The sequence below is a fragment of the Salmo salar genome, chromosome 20 (genome assembly GCF_965601325.2).
Source record: "Salmo salar chromosome 20, fSalSal1, whole genome shotgun sequence".
In the NCBI taxonomy this organism is placed as follows: domain Eukaryota; kingdom Metazoa; phylum Chordata; class Actinopteri; order Salmoniformes; family Salmonidae; genus Salmo; species Salmo salar.
Window position 1 is genome coordinate 88,503,358 of NC_138310.1, and position 21,626 is coordinate 88,524,983.

At 44.5% G+C, this 21,626-nt stretch overlaps 1 protein-coding gene across 2 annotated transcripts in view; it reads left to right on the forward strand.

Annotated features, from left to right (window-relative positions):
• LOC106581512 (aldehyde dehydrogenase, dimeric NADP-preferring) overlaps positions 1–17,142 on the forward strand; it is a 37,569-nt gene extending 20,427 nt beyond the window's left edge. The window contains exons 5-11 of one of the 2 annotated variants that reach the window (XM_014163607.3): positions 4,760–4,845; positions 5,451–5,659; positions 7,556–7,673; positions 12,605–12,746; positions 13,178–13,344; positions 13,718–13,817; positions 15,295–16,816. In XM_014163607.3, coding sequence (XP_014019082.1) covers positions 4,760–4,845; positions 5,451–5,659; positions 7,556–7,673; positions 12,605–12,746; positions 13,178–13,344; positions 13,718–13,817; positions 15,295–15,608 — 1,136 coding nt within the window. In that variant the 3' untranslated portion in view covers positions 15,609–16,816. The other variant, XM_014163608.3, reaches the window with a different exon arrangement.
• The last annotated feature ends 4,484 nt before the right edge of the window (positions 17,143–21,626 follow it).

The following is a 21,626-nucleotide window of genomic DNA, read 5'->3' on the forward strand; positions in this document are numbered from 1 at the left end:
GATAGATCTAGGTGCTGCTGTAGGCCCTCCTTGGTTGGGGACAGATCTAGGTGCTGATGTAGGCCCTCCTTGGTTGGTGACAGAAGCACCAGATCATCAGTAAAGAGTAGACATTTGACTTCAGATTCTAGTAGGTTGAGGCCGGGTGCTGCAGACTGTTCTAGTGCCCTCGCCAATTCATTGATATATATGTTGAAGAGGGTGGGGCTTAAGCTGCATCCCTGTCTCACCCCACGGCCCTGTGGAAATAAATGTGTGACTTCCATATGCGTATATGTGTGACTTCCATGTTGAGGCCCTCTTTGCGGGGGTGGGGTGCATGGGGTGGGCAGGAAGGGCATAGGTCTGATCTGAGGGGGCCTAAATGTGGGTGTGGGCATGGTTGACTTGGGGAGGATGGGTGGGGGTGTGGATGTTGTTGGTCTTATTGTGTTATGTAGGTCCTCTATGTGTAGGTCCGGGGGTCGGGGGGCACTGCTTCCTTGTATAGGTGGACCGGGTCATAGACGCTGGTCAAGTCCAGGGTGGAGTGGTGGGCCAGGAAAACATTTGGTTTTGAGGCACAGTCATGGGAAATAGTCATGGGAAATACCCCAGTCATAAACTGTTCTCTCTACTACCGCATGGCAAGCGGTACCGGAGTGCCAAGTCTAGGACAACAAGGCTTCTCCACAGTTTTTACCCCCAAGCCATAAGACTCCTGAACCTGGTAATCAAATGGCTACCCGGACTATTTGCATTGTGCCCCCCCCCCCAACCCCTCTTTTTACGCTGCTGCTACTCTATGTTTATCATATATGCATAGTCACTTTAACTATACATTTATGTACATACTACTTCAATTGGGCTGACCAACCAGTGTTCCCGCACATTGGCTAACAGGGCTATTTGCATTGTGTCCCACCACCCTCCAACCCCTCTTTTTACACTACTGCTACTCTCTGTTCATCATATATGCATAGTTACTTTAACCATTTAACCGGTGTCTGTATGTAGCCTGACTACTTTTAAAGCCTCACTACTGTATATAGCCTCACTACTTTTATAGCCTCACTACTGTATATAGCCTGTCTTTTTACTGTTGATTTATTTCTTTACTTACCTATTGTTCACCTAATACCTTTTTTGCACTATTGGTTAGAGCCTGTAAGTAAGCATTTCACCTGTTGTATTCGGCGCACGTGACAAATAAACTTTGATTTGATTTGATACTTGCGTTTACCCGCTGTATGGTAGCAGGGTGGAAGTATTTTCATGGTAGCAGGGTGGATGGTAGCAGGGTGGATGGTAGCAGGGTGGAAGTCTTTTCGTGGTAGCAAGGTGGAGATAACCACTTGTGCATTGGGGAAAGTAGAAGAAGCTTTTTCAATCACTCCCTTCAGTGCTGTGGCCACCCTTTCCTGCTGTGTTCTCAGGTGGTTTGTGCCTCTGTGTATTATTACGTGGCTGGGTGACCCTAGTTGGTCCTCAGACAGAAGGTCTAGGGCGCGCTGGGTGTTTGGACACCAGAGTTTAGACACACTGTGTTTGTTTTTTTTTTCATGTTTATATTTCCCGTTTGAGTCCATAAGGAGTACAATCTGTGTCTTGTGTATGTCCTCGGTGGGTGTGGGGGGTTGTCAGGAGGGCTATCAGGGTGGCTGATGGGGGGTGCTCAGAGGGGGTGAGATCCCCTGGGCTTGGGGTTCTTCATTTGTCGGTCCTGCTGTGATTTCAATGCTATGGTCAGGGTCTGGTGTGGACTGTTCTGCTGTGATGTCGATGCTATGGTCAGGGTCTGGTGTGGACTGTTCTGCTGTGATGTCGATGCTATGGTCAGGGTCTGGTGTGGACTGTTCTGCTGTGATGTCGATGCTATGGTCAGGGTCTGGTGTGGACTGTTCTGCTGTGATGTCGATGCTATGGTCAGGGTCTGGTGTGGACTGTTCTGCTGTGATGTCGATGCTATGGTCAGGGTCTGGTGTGGACTGTTCTGCTGTGGTGTCGATGCTATGGTCAGGGTCTGGTGTGGACTGTTCTGCTGTGATGTCGATGCTATGGTCAGGGTCTGGTGTGGACTGTTCTGCTGTGATGTCGATGCTATGGTCAGGGTCTGGTGTGGACTGTTCTGCTGTGATGTCGATGCTATGGTCAGGGTCTGGTGTGGACTGTTCTGCTGTGATGTCGATGCTATGGTCAGGGTCTGGTGTGGACTGTTCTGCTGTGATGTTGAGACTTTTGTTGGGAGCTGAGGTGGGCTGTTCTTCTGGCTTCTCTGCGGGGGTGGCCACTGTACCAATACTGTTCCAGACTTATAGAGATTTATAGCTGACTCAGAGTCCTCGTTGTCTAGTAACCTGAGATGCCACCCATCGTTAACACCCCCCGCCCCCTTTAACCTTTCTGGGAAGGGGGTTCCGCTAGCGGAACACCTGGCCTACAGCCAGTGAAATTGCAGGGCGCCAAATTCAAACAACAGAAATCTCATAATTAAAATTCCTCAAACATACAAGTATTATCCACCATTTTAAAGATAAACTTCTCGTTAATCCAACCACAGCGTCCGATTTCAAAAAGGCTTTACGGTGAAAGCACACCATGCGATTATGTTAGGTCAGCGCCTAGCAACAAAAACCATACAGCCATTTTCCAAAGAAGGAGAGGTGTCACAAAAGTCAGAAATAGCGTTAACATTAATCACTAACCTTTGATGATCTTCATCTGGTGGCACTCCTAGGACTCCATGTTAGACAATAAATGTTTGTTTTGTTCGATAAAGTTAATCTTGATGTCCAAAAACCTCATTTGAAATTGGCGTGTTATGTTCAGAAATGCATTGTTTCAAACAAACACCCGGTGAAAATGCAGAGCCACATCAAATTAAAGAAATACTCATCATAAACATTGATATAAGATACAAGTGTTATACATACGATTAAAGATACGCTTCTTGTTAATCCAGCCGCTGTGTCCGATTTCAAAAAGGCTTTACGGTGAAAGCACACCATGCGATTATGTTAGGTCAGCGCCTAGCAACAAAAACCATACAGCCATTTTCGAACCAAGGAGAGGTGTCACAAAAGTCAGAAATAGCATTCAAATTAATCACTTACCTTTCATGATCTTCATCTGATGGCACTCCCAGGTCTCCATGTTAGACAATAAATGTTTGTTTTGTTCGATAAAGTTCATCTTTATGTCCAAATACCTCCTTTTTGTTCGCGCGTTTAGTCCAGTAATCCAAATGCACAAAGCGCGGGCACAAAGTCTAGACAAAGTCAAAAAAGTTCAATTTGAGTTCGTAGAAACATGTCAAACGATGTTTATAATCAATCCTTAGGGTGTTTTTATCATAAATATTCAATAATGTTTCAACCGGACAATACTGTTTTCATTAGAAAGGAAAGGGAACGGAGCTCGTGCTCATGGCCACGTGCGTGACTAAACTAAAGCCTTTCACCTGGGCCATCTGCTTAGAGTACTCTTATTTGCTCCCCTTTCACAATAGAAGCCTGAAACAACTTCTAAAGACCGTTGACATCTAGTGGAAGCCTTAGGAAGTGCAATCTGACCCCACAGACACTGGATATTCGATAGGCATTCACTTGAAAACTACAAACCTCAGAATTCCCACTCCCTGGTTGGATTTTTCTCAGGTTTTTGCCTGCCATATGAGTTCTGTATTACTCACAGGCATTATTTTAACAGTTTTGGAGACTTTAGAGTGTTTTCTATCCAAATCTACTATTATATGCATATTCTAGCTTCTGGGCCTGAGTAACAGACAGTTTACTCTAAGCACGCTTTTCATCCAAACTTCCCAATGCTGCCCCCTATCCCTAAAGAGTTCAAAGAGGGGTAGTGTGTTAATATAGCACTGTGCCATGCCAGGGGATGGTCTGTGTGGAAGATTAAGTTGCTTATGTTCCCATTTTTTATTAGTCAGCAAAAAGCATCTCTTGATTTTCCATAAGGAGGTTCATTTTGTGATCTTTTCTTGCCTTATCATTCTTTACATAAACAGGCTACTGTATTTTAATGACCTCTGAACAGCGGGAGGCAGCTTCTAAGGCCTCCCCATTTGGTTGGAGTAGCCTGTTTGACTCTCCTGCCATTGTTGGGCTAAAGGACTTTGACACCTCTCACTTGACACGTCAGTGCTAATTGAAGTTGTATCAAGCTTGGTAGCCTTAATTTAGCATTCAGTCCTTATAAAATATATCATTGTAATGTATTTTTCTTCTTGGCTTTTGGAAATAAATGTAGCTTCAGACTAAACATTGCTCACTCAGGTCCAGGTTGGACGGTGTTTGCAGGTTTCTGTTTGTTTGCCAGAGCATTTGCTGTATAGTTTTGGAATAATAATATTTCGTAGTTGTAAGCCTTCCAGGTAATTCCATCAAATCAGGTTGTAGGTATTGAGTTTTGATTTGGAGTGAAGGTTATGTTGTAGAGGGTAGCATCCTGTATATGTCCTGGTGACATAGTGAAGGTTATGTTGTAGAGGGTAGCATCCTGTATATGTCCTGGTGACATAGTGAAGGTTATGTTGTAGAGGGTAGCATCCTGTATATGTCCCTGACAAAAAATTCTAAGTTTATCTAACTCTAAATCTAGCTTTTTTTTAAGAGCATGCTGAAAAATGCAGGAGCTCACCTGCTCATGACCCTCTCTCTCTCTCTCTCTCTCTCTCTCTCTCTCTCTCTCTCTCTCTCTCTCTCTCTCTCTCTCTCTCTCTCTCTCTCTCTCTCTCTCTCTCTCTCTCTCTCTCTCTCTGTAGGCAATGCTGCTGTGGTGAAGCCATCTGAGCTGAGTGAAAACTCTGCTAGTCTCCTCAAAGCTCTGCTCCCACGATATCTGGACCAGGTCCCTATTATATTCCTCCTGGTCTGTCATTGTATAAGAATATAAATGAGAGATATCTGAGCTGAAGTTACTACAAAACTACTGTGATTACCGTGACTGTCAACCAATAGTTGGAAATCAGTGTTTTAGTTCCAATGTGTTAGCCTCACCTTATACTGTATGTGCTATAGACAAGTCTTCTATTGTTGTCATGCAAATCATACATACTAGCTACAGATATATCCTGCTGTCTTGAGTCAGTGTCCAACGGCTGGCTCACTGCTCAGCATTCTTAAAGGGATAGTACACATCACTCTGAACCACCTGACAGTATATGAACAGGCATCTGACAAACTTTACTTCTGTGTAACTGTCCTTTTTAAAGGGGAAGTTCAGGATTTTACGACTTTATGTTAGACGGTTCCTCGAACTGAAAGTAGTCTATGTGCCAGGGAGAACTGTAATCCACGGTTTGGTTTTCTATATTTTAACAGCCACTTTAGCTTCAGCTAACTTTAGCCCCACTGCTAGCTAACAATCAATGGAAAGTGACAGGGGCATCTGTGCAATTTCCAAAACGTATTGGCTAAATGAACTGAAATCCTGATTTTCCTGGGTCTTTCTAGGAGCTGTACCCTGTAGTGTGTGGGGGCGTCTCAGAGACCCAGGAGTTGCTGCGTCAGCGTTTCGACCACATCTTCTACACAGGGAACAGCACTGTGGGTAAACTGGTGATGGAGGCCGCAGCCCGACACCTCACCCCCGTGACCCTGGAGCTGGGGGGGAAGAGCCCCTGTTACATCGATAAGAACGTCGACCTCAGAGTTGCATGCCGGTCAGTAACTTGATACAATAGAGCTAGCTTTGGCCGTTAGCACTCCGATAGGGAATTTTAGCTTTAGCACATTTTTTCTAGCTAGCATAGCAGTTTTAGCCACTGAAAAGATCAAGAGTCAATGGCGCTATTGGTGAAAAATATAGCTGTGGATGAGTTTATCTGCTACAATATCACTCCGTTATACTTTACTTTAGCTAATGTTTTTTTGCAATGGTTTACTGGTGACTTTTAAAAACATTTAGAAGGATTGAAGACATGGAAGTTCATTGCCGACCACGGTACTGCAGGCATTGTTGGCAGAAATCATGATCTGCAATGACCCCTATTGTAGTGAAAGACCCCCATTGTAGTGAAAGACCCCCATTGTAGTGAAAGACCCCCATTGTAGTGAAGGACCCCCATTGTAGTGAAGGACCCCCATTGTAGTGAAGGACCCCCATTGTAGTGAATTACCCCCATTGTAGTGAAGGACCCCCATTGTAGTGAAAGACCCCCATTGTAGTGAAGGACCCCCATTGTAGTGAAGGACCCCCATTGTAGTGAAAGACCCCCATTGTAGTGAAGGACCCCCATTGTAGTGAAGGACCCCCATTGTAGTGAAAGACCCCCATTGTAGTGAAAGACCCCCATTGTAGTGAAGGACCCCCATTGTAGTGAAAGACCCCCATTGTAGTGAAAGACCCCCATTGTAGTGAAAGACCCCCATTGTAGTGAAAGACTCCCATTGTAGTGAAAGACCCCCATTGTAGTGAAGAACCCCCATTGTAGTGAAGGACCCCCATTGTAGTGAAGGACCCCCATTGTAGTGAATTACCCCCATTGTAGTGAAGGACCCCCATTGTAGTGAAGGACCCCCATTGTAGTGAAAGACCCCCATTGTAGTGAAGGACCCCCATTGTAGTGAAAGACCCCCATTGTAGTGAAGGACCCCCATTGTAGTGAAGGACCCCCATTGTAGTGAATTACCCCCATTGTAGTGAAGGACCCCCATTGTAGTGAAGGACCCCCATTGTAGTGAAGGACCCCCATTGTAGTGAAGGAAAAATGGCAATCTTCGTGGTTAATCTTCGTGTAATTAAAAATGTTTAGAAGTGTCACGGGCGTTGTATTGAACAGACCAAGGCGCAGCGTGTTGAGTGCTCATCTTTAAATCTTTAATGAGTAACACTTACAAAATAACAAACACGGCCAACAGTTCCGTCAGGTACAATAACTAAACGGAAAATAACCACCCACAAAACCCAAAGGAAAACAGGCTGCCTAAGTATGGCTTCCAATCAGAGACAATGAAAGACACCTGCCTCTGATTGGAAACCATACTCGGCCAAACATAGAAAACGAAACATAGAAATAGAAAACTAGAACAAATTCCCCTAGAAAAAAACCCCCCAAACCACACAAAACAACCCTGTATGGTCAAGGCACTGCCGCGCCTTGACCATACTACTATGGCAAATGACCCTTTTTACTGGTCAGGACGTGACAAGAAGGCAATCATGGTACCAATAATATTTACTTCTAATACACCAGATGAATCAGTTTAAGAACATACATCTGGTATATTAGAAGCAATTATTGGTACCATGATTGTCTTTGGAAAAAATTTTATTACACAAAGATTGACCACAAAGATTACAATTGGGAGGCGCAGGGTTTAGGAGTCATTTGATGTAATTATAATATACATGATTAGCTCCCTGCGCCAAGGCTGAAGCATCAGAAGCATCGAAACGGAAACATTTTCAAGGTATCTATTTTATCTCTGTGATTTTGGGTTGTGTGTCCACCACAGGCGTATCACGTAGGGGAGTGGTGGAGGAGATCAGGAAGTGCATCACGGTATTATAGTCTGCATGTACAGCAGAAGCCCATTACTCCTCTGTGTTTCCACAGGCGTATCACCTGGGGGAAGTTTGTGAACTGCGGTCAGACGTGCATTGCCCCAGACTACATCCTGTGTGAACCCAGCATCCAGAACAGGGTGGTGGAGGGCATCCGGCAGACACTACTGGTCTCTTACTTAATCTATCTCTCTCTATCCCTTTCTCTCTCTATCCCTTTCTCTCTCTATCCCTTTCTCTCTCTATCCCTATCTCGATCTTCATCCCTCTCTCTCGATCTTTATCCCTCTCTCTATCTATATCTCTATCCCTCTCTCTGTCTATATCTCTATCCCTTTCTCTCTCTATCCCTTTCTCTCTCTATCCTTTCTCTCTCTATCCCTTTCTCTCTCTATCCCTATCTCTCTCTATCCCTTTCTCTCTCTATCCCTATCTCGATCTATCCCTTTCTCTCTCTATCCCTCTCTATCCCTTTCTCTCTCTATCCCTATCTCTCTCTATCCCTTTCTCTCTCTATCCCTATCTCGATCTATCCCTTTCTCTCTCTATCCCTCTCTATCCCTTTCTCTCTCTATCCCTATCTCTCTCTATCCCTTTCTCTCTCTATCCCTATCTCGATCTATCCCTTTCTCTCTCTATCCCTCTCTATCCCTTTCTCTCTCTATCCCTATCTCTCTCTATCCCTTTCTCTCTCTATCCCTTTCTCTCTCTATCCCTATCTCTCTCTATCCCTTTCTCTCTCTATCCCTTTCTCTCTCTATCCCTATCTCGATCTTCATCCCTCTCTCTCTATATATCTCTACCCCTCTATCTATATCTCTACCCCTCTATCTATATCTCTACCCCTCTATCTATATCTCTACCCCTCTATCTATATCTCTCTATCTATATCTCTACCCCTCTATCCCGCTATCTATATCTCTATCCCTCTATCTATATCTCTACCCCTCTATCCCGCTATCTATATCTCTATCCCTCTATCTATATCTCTACCCCTCTATCTATATCTCTATCCCTCTATCTATATCTCTATCCCTCTATCTATTTCCATAGCGCGCACTCTCTCTCTCTCTCTCTCTCATATATATATATATATTTTTTTTAATATATAACCACATATATATATATATAGTTGAAGTCGGAAGTTTACATACACTTAGGTTGGGGTCATTAAAACTCGTTTTTCAACCACTCCACAAATTTCTTGTTAACAAACTATAGTTTTGGTAAGTTGGTTAGGACTTCCAACAATTGTTTACAGACAGATTATTTCACTTATAATTCACTGTATCCAGTGGGTCAGAAGTTTTCATACACTCAGTTGACTGTGCCTTTAAACAGCTCGGAAAATTCAAGAATATGATGTCATGGCTTTAGAAGCTTCTTTAGAAGACTTCCACAAGTCTGGTTCATCCTTGAGAACAATTTCCAAACGTCTGAAGGTACCACGTTCATCTGTACAAACGATAGTACGCAAGTATAAACACCATGGGACCACGCAGCCGTCATACCGCTCAGGAAGGAGACGCGTTCTGTCTCCTAGAGATAAAGGTACTTGGATGTGAAAAGTGCAAATCAATCCCAGAACAACCGCAAAGGACCCTGTGAAGATGCTGGAGGAAACAGGTACAGAAGTATCTATATCCACAGTAAAACAAGTCCTATATCGACATAACCTGAAAGGCCACTCAGCAAGGAAGAAGCCACTGCTCCAAAACCGCCATTAAAAAAGCCAGACTACGGTTTGCAACTGCACATGGGGACAAAGATCGTACTTTTTGGAGAAATGGCCTCTAGTCTGATGAAACAAAAATATAATTGTTCGGCCATAATGACTCTCGTTATGTTTGGAGGGAAAAGGGGGATGCTTGCAAGCCGAAGAACACCCCCCCAACCGTGAAGCAAGGGGGTGGCAGCATCATGTTGTGGGGGTGCTTTGCTTCAGGAGGGACTGGTGCACTTCACAAAATAGATGGCTTCATGAGGTAGGGAAATTATGTGGATATATTGAAGCAACATCTCAAGACATCAGTCAGGAAGTTAAAGTTTGGTCGCAAATGGGTCTTCCAAATGGAAAATGACCCCAAGCATACTTCCAAAGTTGTGGCAAAATGGCTTAAGGACAACAAAGTCAAGGTATTGGAGTTGCCATCACAAAGTCCTGACCTCAATCCTATAGACAATTTGTGGGCAGAACTGAAAAAGCGTGTGGGAGCAAGCAGGCCTACAAACCTGACTCAGTTACACCAGCTCTGTCAGGAGGAATGGGCCAAAATTCACCCAACTTATTGTGGGAAGCTTGTGGAAGGCTACCCAAAACGTTTGACCCAAGTTGAACAATTTAAAGGCAATGCTACCAAATACTAATTCAGTGAATGTAAACTTCTGACACACTGGGAATGTGATGAAAGAAATAAAAGCTGAAATAAATCATTATCTCTACTATTATTCTGACATTTCACATTCTTAAAATAAACTGGTGATCCTACCTGACCTAAGACGGGGCATTTTTACTAGGATTAAATGTTAGGAACTGTGAAAAACTGAGTTTAAATGTATTTGGCTAAGGTGTATGTAAACTTCTGACTTCAACTGTATATATATATATATTCATAGGGGTCTGAATACTTTCCGAATGCACTGTATATATATATATATATATATACACACACACACAGTGCATTCGGAAAGTATTCAGACCCCTATGAAGAACCCGATGGTCACTCTGACAGAGCTCCAGAGTGCCTCTATGGAGATGGAAGAACCTTCCAGAAGGACAACCATCTCTGCATCACTCCACCAATCAGGCCTTTATGGTAGAGTGGCCAGATGGAAACCCGCCTCCTATCCAATGAACGGCTACCAAACTTCGACTTACCTCAAGAAAAAAATGTAGCTAACTACTGTAGCTAACTAGCAAACATGCTAGGGTAGCTCTGTCAATGTATTATTACATTATACATTACTGTAGGCTACAGTATGGTATCAGACAGGGTTGAGGTCAATTCAGTTTTTTGATTCATTCAATTATTCAAGTCATGAATGAGTTTTCCTAATTCATGAATTTAATTTCAATTCACTTGCAGAATTGAAACCTGAATTGACCCCAAACCTGATTAACTGTAGGTACCAGCCTGCTACTGTCAGTTAGCCCCTCCAAAAAAAGTAATGTCTTATCTTATCATCAGGTGAATGATAATGGCAAGGAGAATTAATCAACATTTTAAAATTCATAGATTTGATAGATAGTTTTTAATTATTTTGACCTCCCCACATTATAACTGGAAGTGTACACTCTAGCATAGCCTATTAGCTAGAAAGGTAACTCGAAACACATTTTGCTAATAGCTGGTTAACCTCACTAGGGTCCCCAGCATTCGGAATTTTGGATGAAAAGCGTGCCAAAATTAAACTGCCTACTACTCAGGCCCAGAAGCTAGGATATACATATATTTGGATAGAAAACACTATAAAGTTTCCAAAACTGTTAAAATAATGTCTGTGGGTATAACATAACTGATATGGCAGGCGAAAACCTGAGGAAAATCCATCCAGGAAGTGCTATTATTTTGAAATGGCTGTTTTTCCATTGAAAGCCTATCCACCATACAAAGACTTAAGATGCAGTTCACGATCCCTATGGCTTCCACTACATGTGGCCAGTCTTTAGGCATTGTTTCAGGCTTTTACTCTGAAAAATGCGGGAGAAATACCACTTTCAATGAGAAGACAGTGGAAATTTCCAGACATGAGTCCTGCGCGTGACCGGGAGCGTGCCTTTCTTGTTTTTCCTTTTCTATTGACGAAGTTATTGTCCGGTTGAAAGTTGATCGATTATTTATGACAAAAACAACCTGAGGATTGATTATAAACATCGTTTGACATGTTTCTATTAACTTTTATGGTACTTTTTTGATTTTACGTCTGTCTGTTGTGATCGCGCTTTGTTCCAATGGATTGCTCAACAAAACGCACCAACAAAACTGAGGTTTTTGAATATAAAGAGGGACTTTATCGAACAAAACAAACATTTATTGTGTAACATGGAGTCTTGGGAGTGCAACCATATGAAGATCATCAAAGGTAAGTGATTAATTGTATCGCTATTTCTGACTTTTTTTACTCCATTACTTGGCTGGTTACTGTTTGTAATGATTTGTCTGCTGGGCACTGTTCTCAGATAATCGCATGGTTTGCTTTCGCCGTAAAGTCTTTTTGAAATCTGACACCGTGGTTGGATTAACAAGAAGTTAATCTTTAAACTGATGTATAACACTTGTATGTTTTATCAATTTTTATAATGAGTATTTCTGTTTTTGAATTTGGCGCTCTGCAATTTCACTGGATGTTGGCCAGGTGGGACGGTAGCGTCCCACACCCCCTAGAGAGGTTAAACAAAGGTTAGCCATGTGTTGGAAAAAATGTATGTCCATGTCAGCGGCCAGCGGCAATTGCTGGGACTGATACTAGCAGGTGCATTTTCAAAGCCTATGTCAGATACTCCAGTCAGTGTAATTTGCTCCAGTCAGTGTAATTTGCTCCAGTGAGTGTAATTTGCTCCAGTCAGTGTAATTAGCTCCAGTCAGTGTAATTAGCTCCAGTCAGTGTAATTTGCTCCAGTCAGTGTAATTTGCTCCAGTCAGTGTAATTTGCTCCAGTCAGTGTAATTAGCTCCAGTGAGTGTAATTTGCTCCAGTCAGTGTAATTTGCTCCAGTCAGTGTAATTTGCTCCAGTCAGTGTAATTTGCTCCAGTCAGTGTAATTAGCTCCAGTCAGTGTAATTTGCTCCAGTCAGTGTAATTTGCTCCAGTCAGTGTAATTAGCTCCAGTCAGTGTAATTTGCTCCAGTCAGTGTAATTTGCTCCAGTCAGTGTAATTAGCTCCAGTCAGTGTAATTTGCTTATAATAAGAATTTGACTTGAAAGAAGGCATTTTCCGCTTTTCTACTGTAGGTTTGTAATTCAACATTTGTTTATTATTTTGTTGCTAGCAATATTCATACACAAATTATAACTAAACCTAATCCCCTTGCAGTACTTCCACGTGGACCCCAGGTTGAATACCCCTGAAATAATCCAAAGACTGTTTTCCTTAATCCAAGGAGTTCTATGGGCCCGACCCCAAATCCTCCCCTGACTATGGCCGCATCATCAACCAGCGCCACTTCAACCGCGTGATGGCTCTACTGGATGGCTACACAGCGGCGCTAGGTGGCCAGAGTGACTCATCACAGCGCTACATTGGTATGCAGACTGATAGGGCTCACAGATATTTGGTGATACATTTGTAGTTGACTTGGGTTGTAATAGTACTGTATTTGACCTAGCGTTCCAACATGCCTGGGACATTTCCCAAAGTTCCAAGGTTTTCCAGATATCCCAGTTGGAGGATTCCCAGATGGAGAATTCTCCAGTTGGAGGATTGCCTCCCTCTTTATTCCCTCTTGATTCCAGGAATCTCCCAACTGGAATTACTCCAACTGGCAGTCCTCCAACTAAGAATTTACCAATGGGAATTGGGATTTCTCCAACTGGGATTTCTCCAACTGGGATTTCTGGAATACAGAGGACTTTGGGAAAGTTCCATTAATGTTGCAGTTTTGTAATCCTCCAACTTGAATTTCTGAAACACTTGGGAACTATACTTGGTTGGCCAACAACCTCTGACCCCTCAGCCCCCACGGTGGTGAAGGACGTGCCCCCCTATGCTAGGCTGATGCAGGAGGAGATCTTCGGCCCTCTGTTGCCCATAGTAACCATCAGCGACGTAGATGACGCCATCCACTTCATCAGTGAGAGAGAGAAGCCCCTGGCGATCTACGTGTTCTCCTCCAACAAGAAGGTCTGGAGGGAGATAGTGAGCAAGCTATGGAGTAAGGCTGAAACCCAAATCAATCCCTGCGACCTTACACTCATCTGGAGATCTTATATAATTGAATTAGTATAAGCGACATGGTGAAACTTCAGTTCACAAGTTGGAGCTATTAAGATATTGCTTACGCCTGTCAAATCCACTCAGATCTCCACAAGTGGGTTTAGGGGTTGATTTGGGATTGGGCATGGGTCACAGTTAGGTTAGCTCTTGGTGAAATGTGATTATACTGTAGGAAGGTGAGCTGTTACTGTGGAAATAACATTTGTACTTATTTTGGTATGTACAGTATGTATTTACATATGGGGGGCTGATAAAAGACATCTCTGTCTCTGTCAATAAGGTGATAAAGCGAATGCTGGCTGAGACTACCAGTGGCGGGGTGACAGTCAACGACGTTATGATGCACTACACCCTCAACTCTCTGCCCTTTGGGGGTGTAGGTAAGAACTGTTTTATGATACTTTACGCTTACGCCAAGTCTTTGGGATGTTGCCTAGCCAGACCTAGGTTGGCACGCTAGCCGGTATTGGGTCGATGCTGGTTAACTGATGGCAGCTGATATGATAGCATGCCACTGCCGGCCCAACCACAGCTTGCCACTACAATAGTCATGCCTACGGCAGTCCAATGGTGGCTTGCCTGAGGTAGACAGACAGACTGAGTCTAAATTCACCCTTTGACCCAATGCACCCACTAACTTGGTGCCTATGGTAACAAAACCTCATTCCAACACTACCACACATTTGTCCAGGACAACACCTGCTAGTCAAGCCATGGCCAAACTTCTACTGTAAGTAACTTACTAACTTTACCTACATATCGGCCACAGAGGTCAGAGAAAATCTGCAAGCAACAAACGTAGTGCGTCCTTGGGACTGATTTGGAGGGTAGCGCGAGTCGGAGGAAGGGTAGTGCGAGTCGGAGGGAGGGTAGCGCGAGTCGGAGGGTAGCTGATCCTTGGGACTGAGTCGGAGGGTAGCGCGAGTCGGAGGGAGGGTAGCGCGAGTCGGAGGGAGGGTAGCGCGAGTCGGAGGGAGGGTAGCCTGAGTTGGAGGGTAGTGGATCCTTGGGACTGAGTCGGAGGGTAGCCTGAGTTGGAGGGTAGTGGATCCTTGGGACTGAGTCGGAGGGTAGCCTGAGTTGGAGGGTAACACATCCTTGGGACTGAGTCGGAGGGTAGCCTGAGTTGGAGGGTAACACATCCTTGGGACTGAGTCGGAGGGTAGCCTGAGTTGGAGGGTAACACATCCTTGGGACTGAGTCGGAGGGTAGCCTGAGTTGGAGGGTAGCGCGAGTCGGAGGGTAGCGCGAGTCGGAGGGTAACGCGAGTCGGAGGGTAGCGCGAGTCGGAGGGTAACGCGAGTCGGAAGGTAGCGTGTCCTTGGGACTGAGTCAGAGGGTAACGCGAGTGGAAAGGTAGCGTGTCCTTGGGACTGAGTCAGAGGGTAACGCGAGTCGGAAGGTAGCGCGGCCTTGGGACTGAGTCAGAGGGCAGCCTGAGTTGGAGGGTAGCGCGGCCTTGGGACTGAGTCAGAGGGCAGCCTGAGTCGGAGTGTAGCGCGGCCTTGGGACTGAGTCGGAGGGTAGCCTGAGTCGGAGTGTAGCGCGGCCTTGGGACTGAGTCAGAGGGCAGCCTGAGTCGGAGTGTAGCGCGGCCTTGGGACTGAGTCAGAGGGCAGCCTGAGTCGGAGTGTAGCGCGGCCTTGGGACTGAGTCAGAGGGCAGCCTGAGTTGGAGGGTAGCCATCCTTGGGACTGAGTCGGAGTGTAGCGCGGCCTTGGGACTGAGCCGGAGAAATACTGCTAGAGCCTCATGCAGCTAACATCTAATCCTTAACAACAAGTCACATGAACCCCTGACCCCCCCCCCCCCCCCCCCTTCATTTGACCCTAGCCCTGTGACCTCTGAACCCCACAGGTCAGAGTGGAACAGGCAGGTATCATGGGAAACACACCTTTGACCAGTTAAGCCACCATCGGGCGTGTCTGGTCAAGTCCCTGGGCATGGAGGAGGTCAACATGCCGCGGTACCCACCCCAGAACTGCCAGAACGCTCGCAGGGTCAGGCTGACCATGAGGACCCCACTGGTTGACTTCTCTAGGAAAACCTACATCTGGGCCGTGACGGCCACCGTCTTTGCTTTCGGTCTCTTGGTCACCTTGACTGCCATCCTGCTAATTGCTGGTGGCCTGAACTGCACCTGTTGGAGGGTCTGGCAAATCTGGCGCTAGCCAGTCTGTACCTGTATTGGCCGACGTACACTAACGTTCAAAAGTTTGGGGTCACTTAGAAATGTCCTTGTTTTGAAAGAAAAGCACATTTTATGTCCATTAAAATAGCATAACATTTATCAGAAATACAATGTAGACATTGTTAATGTTGTAAATGACTATTGTAGCTGGAAACGGCCGATTTTTTTATGGAATATATAGGCGTACAGAGGCCCATGATCAGCAACAATCACTTCTGTGTTCCAATGGCACGTTGTGTTAGCTAATCCAAGTTTATCATTTTAAAAGGCTAATTGATCATTAGAAAACCCTTTTGCAATTATGTTAGCACAGCTGAAAACTGTTGTCTGATTAAAGAAGCAATAAAACTGGCCACCTTTAGACTAGTTGAGTATCTGGAGCATCAGCATTTGTGGGTTTGATTACAGGCTCAAAATGGCCAGAAACAAAGACCTTGGGCAATAGTCATTTACAACATTAACAGTCTACACTGTATTTCTGATCAATGTGATGTTATTTTAATGGACAATTTTTTTTTGCTTTCCTTTCAAAAACAGGACATTTCTAAGTGACCCCAAACTTTTGAACGTTAGTGTACATTCAACAAAAGACATGTCCCTTTGTCTGTGTCTGGTCCCCTTGGCTTTAGAATATTGTCTATTTGCTTTGTGTGTCTGTCACTGTGACTAAACACATAACCTTGGTGGTGCAAACTCTTGACTGCTGTTAGTGGTTTTGGCTTTCCACCCCTGATCCTCTGTAATGACGATGAGCCACTGACTTTGCTGATGGCGAGCCGTCGTATGCTTGGTAGATGTATTGTTGTCTAATCTATCATTTAATTCTAATCAGACAGACAATTTGTAATTCAGCTTTGATTGTTTACATCTTGTTAAAGCACTGATCAAGATCTAGAACCACCAAACTGCTTTCACATATAATGTCTCATATAAGAGGTTTGCTGGAATGGAAAGCAACATACAGTAACTAACATGGTGCATCCTTGATTTTGGACTAGGGTTACAAAATTCCAATAACCTTCCCAAATGTCCCAGTTTTTTCCAAAATCCTGGTTGGTGGATTCCGGATTTCCTGTTGCTTCCTTCCTGATTTTGGGGAATCTTCCAACTGGGATTTCTGGAAGGCCTGGAAAACGCTACATGAACGTTATAACATCTAATGTTTCTAACCCTTACTGCCCCCCATCCCCCCACAGGTCAGAGTGGAACAGGCAGGTATCATGGAAAACACACCTTTGATCAGTTCAGCCACCATCGAGCGTGTCTGGTCAAGTCCCTGGGCATGGAGAGGGTCAACATGCCGCGGTACCCACCCCAGAACCACCAGAAGGCTCGCAGGGTCAGGCTGGCCATGAGGACCCCACTGGTTGACTTCTCCAAGGGCACCTACATCTGGGCCGTGACGGCGTCCATTGTGGCTCTGGGACTCCTGGTCGTCCTGACTGTGATTCTAATACTAGCGGCCGGCGTCAGCTGCACCTGTTGGTGATTGATGGATAGATACAGGGGGGTTCGTGGGGTTAGGGGGGGGGGGGGGGGTTAGGGTTGCATTTTTGGAATCGTTCACAAAAATTCCCTAGTTTTCCAGAAATCCTGTTTGGAAGATTTCTGATATCCCGCTTCTTCACTTATGATTACGGGAATATTCCTGCCTGGGTTTCTCAGGAAAGCCTGAGAATCTTGGGAAAGAGTCGAGACACAGTGGACTGTGGTATTAATACATTAATGTCAAGGCATTATGTGAGTATTATTGATTTGTTTGTCCATGTCTTCCTTTTCTATTAATTCTGTGGTATGAATTTGTATCTAATGAGTGTTTATCCGTTTATTTTTTATTTTTTTAATGATATTATAAAATACTATTTATGCAGTTCTCTCACTTAACAACAGTTCAAAAGATGAGGTAGACTAATCAATGAACAACCATGTCTTTAGTGCAGTAGGTCTAATGTTCTGCTCTCATAAACCTTTGATGAATATGCCCCAGTGTTACAGAAATGTTGTTGTCACTTTCCTTTTAAAGTGGATAGTGGTACTAGAGGGGTAAAATGCAGCTGTCAGCTTTGTTTTTATTCTCCTACTGCAGCTGGTAGCCCTGCCTGGTCTGTACAATAATGTCAATTCAATCTTTATTGTTCTATTCTGGACGTGTCTTTTCTGTCTCTCTTGTTACAGTTACACACACCCCAGGTTCCATCCCAAATTACATACTATTCCCGATATGGTGCACTACTTTTGAACAGGGCATATAGGTTTATGGTCAAAAGTAGTGCCCTATACAGGGAATAGGATGCCCTTTGTGATACACGTACAATACACTTCTCCCCTGGAGAGTTCAGGAAGCGTTAAGTAAAATGTATGTATATAAATAATACTCAATATAACAGAAGACATGCTTCACCTGCTGGGGTGAAATGTATGCCAACTATCTTTTGTTAGCATCACTAAATAGTATATTTAAGCAATACGGTCCGAGGGGTGTGGTATATGGCTAATATACCACAGATAACGTCTGTTCTTTGCACGACACAACGCAGAGTGCCTGGATACATCCATTAGCCGTGATATATTAGCCATATACCACAAACCCTGAGGTGCTTTATTGCACTTATAAACTGGTTACCAGCATACATAGAACAGTAAACAAGTAGTTTTGCGTCATACCTGTGGTATATTTAAGCAATACGGCACGAGGGGGTGTGGTATATGGCCAATATACCACGGCTAAGGGCTGTTCTTTGGCAAAACCGCAACGCACCCCCGATGTGCCTTATTGCTATTATAAACTGGTTACCAACGTAATTAAAGCAGTAAAAATAAATGTTGTTGTCATACCCGTGGCATACGGTCTGATATACCATGGCTGTCAGCCAATCAGCATTCAGGGCTCGAACCACCCAGTTTATGTCTGATATACCACGGCTTTAATATACCACCGTTTCAGCCAATCAACATCCAGGACTCAAACTACCCAGTTTATAATACCAATTTAGGTCATTACCTAAGGTTCAGACTGTAGAGCCTTAGGATTGTGTTTGTTTTTTACCCAAAGTTTATATACAGTACTGTGTTTAGGCTGTTACAAGTTATTATACATTAAACACCAGGTGGCAGCAGAGAGCTGCTCTGATTTTACAAAACCGTTATCATAAATAACCACCCTGTTACATGCTCTTGGATGACTTTCTCTCCTCAGCCATCTAATAGCCTGGTGGTTAATGCTGGTGACTACAGCCAGGCATTATGGAGTAAGTGTTCACTCACTGTTGTCAATAAAAAACTAATTGTGCTGTCAATAAAAAAACTATGGTGTAATTTGTAATGTCTCTATTAGTCTAGTCTGGGCCTGGTCTGGTTTAGTCTAGTGTGGGTCTGGTCTGGTTTAGTCTAGTGTGGTCTGGGTTCATCTGGTCTAGTATCGTCTGGTGTGGTCTAGTCTGGGCTCGTCTAGTGTGGTCTGGTCTAGTCTGGTCTAGTGTAGTGTAGTCTATTGTGGTCTAGTGTAGTCTGGTCTAGTGTAGTCTGGTTTAGTGTAGTCTGGTCTAGTCTGGTCTAGTGTAGTGTAGTCTATTGTGGTCTAGTGTAGTCTGGTCTAGTGTAGTCTAGTCTGGTCTAGTGTAGTCTGGTCTAGTCTGGTCTAGTGTAGTCTGGTCTAGTCTGGTCTGGTGTAGTCTGGTCTAGTGTAGTCTGGTCTAGTGTAGTCTGGTCTAGTGTAGTCTGGTCTAGTCTGGTCTAGTGTAGTCTAGTGTAGTGTAGTCTGGTCTAGTGTAGTCTAGTCTGGTCTAGTGTAGTCTGGTCTGGTCTAGTGTAGTCTGGTCTAGTGTAGTCTGGTGTGGTCTAGTGTAGTCTGGTCTAGTGTAGTCTGGTGTAGTCTGGTCTAGTGTAGTCTGGTCTAGTGTAGTCTGGTCTAGTGTAGTCTGGTCTAGTGTAGTCTGGTCTAGTCTGGTCTAGTGTAGTCTGGTCTAGTCTGGTCTAGTGTAGTCTGGTCTAGTGTAGTCTGGTCTAGTGTAGTCTGGTCTAGTGTAGTCTGGTTTAGTGTAGTCTGGTCTAGTGTAGTCTGGTTTGGTCTAGTGTAGTCTGGTTTAGTGTGGTCTAGTCTAGTCTGGTTTAGTGTAGTCTGGTCTAGTGTAGTCTGGTCTAGTGTAGTCTGGTCTAGTCTGGTCTAGTGTAGTCTGGTCTAGTGTAGTCTGGTGTAGTCTGGTCTAGTGTAGTCTGGTCTAGTGTAGTCTGGTCTAGTGTAGTCTAGTCTGGTCTAGTGTAGTCTGGTCTAGTGTAGTCTAGTCTGGTCTAGTGTAGTCTGGTCTAGTGTAGTCTGGTCTAGTGTAGTCTAGTCTGGTCTAGTGTAGTCTGGTCTAGTGTGGTCTGGTGTAGTCTGGTCTAGTGTAGTCTGGTCTAGTGTAGTCTGGTCTAGTGTAGTCTGGTGTAGTCTGGTCTAGTGTAGTCTGGTCTAGTGTAGTCTGGTCTAGTGTAGTCTGGTCTAGTGTAGTCTAGCCTGGTCTAGTGTAGTCTGGTCTAGTGTAGTCTGGTCTAGTGTAGTCTGGTGTAGTCTGGTCTAGTGTAGTCTGGTCTAGTGTAGTCTGGTCTGGTGTAGTCTGGTCTAGTGTAGTCTGGTCTGGTGTAGTCTGGTCTAGTGTAGTCTGGTGTAGTCTGGTGTAGTCTGGTCTAGTGTAGTCTGGTGTAGTCTGGTCTAGTCTAGTGTGGTCTGGTGTAGTCTAGTGTGGTCTAGTCTGGTCTAGTGTAGTCTGGTCTAGTGTAGTCTGGTTTGGTCTAGTGTAGTCTGGTTTAGTGTGGTCTAGTCTAGTCTGGTTTAGTGTAGTCTGGTCTAGTGTAGTCTGGTCTAGTGTAGTCTGGTCTAGTCTGGTCTAGTGTAGTCTGGTCTAGTGTAGTCTGGTGTAGTCTGGTCTAGTGTAGTCTGGTCTAGTGTAGTCTAGTCTGGTCTAGTGTAGTCTGGTCTAGTGTAGTCTAGTCTGGTCTAGTGTAGTCTGGTCTAGTGTAGTCTGGTCTAGTGTAGTCTGGTCTAGTGTAGTCTAGTCTGGTCTAGTGTAGTCTGGTCTAGTGTGGTCTGGTGTAGTCTGGTCTAGTGTAGTCTGGTCTAGTGTAGTCTGGTCTAGTGTAGTCTGGTCTAGTGTAGTCTGGTGTAGTCTGGTCTAGTGTAGTCTGGTCTAGTGTAGTCTGGTCTAGTGTAGTCTGGTCTAGTGTAGTCTAGTCTGGTCTAGTGTAGTCTGGTCTAGTGTAGTCTGGTCTAGTGTAGTCTGGTGTAGTCTGGTCTAGTGTAGTCTGGTCTAGTGTAGTCTGGTCTGGTGTAGTCTGGTCTAGTGTAGTCTGGTCTGGTGTAGTCTGGTCTAGTGTAGTCTGGTGTAGTCTGGTGTAGTCTGGTCTAGTGTAGTCTGGTGTAGTCTGGTCTAGTCTAGTGTGGTCTGGTCTAGTCTAGTGTGGTCTAGTCTGGTCTAGTGTGGTCTAGTCTGGTCTAGTGTAGTCTGGTCTAGTGTAGTCTGGTGTAGTCTGGTCTAGTCTAGTGTAGTCTGGTCTTGTCTATTGTGGTCTGGTCTTGTCTGGTCTGGTTTAGCTGGTGCCATAAAGCTGCACATACCCATTACTGTGGATCAGAGGGAGTAGAGGAGGGGAGGTCTAGGCCTCTGTGATTCTAGGGGGAGAAACAGTGGATAATATTTGTAATTTTTTGGTTGAGAAGACGTCGGCATATAACCAGATTACAACCAAATGGTCTCTGTTACAACCAAATGGTCTCTTTTACAACCAAATGGTCTCTGTTACAACCAAATGGTCTCTGTTACAACCAAATGGTCTCTGTTACAACCAAATGGTCTCTGTTACAACCAGGCAAACACATAATTATTATGAGAAGGGAATAAGTCAGATTGATCGTAGCAGATGTAAATGTGTTTGGTAGAAGGGGATTGATCGTAGCAGATGTAAATGTGTTTGGTAGAGGGGGATTGATCGTAGCAGATGTAAATGTGTTTGGTAGAGGGGGATT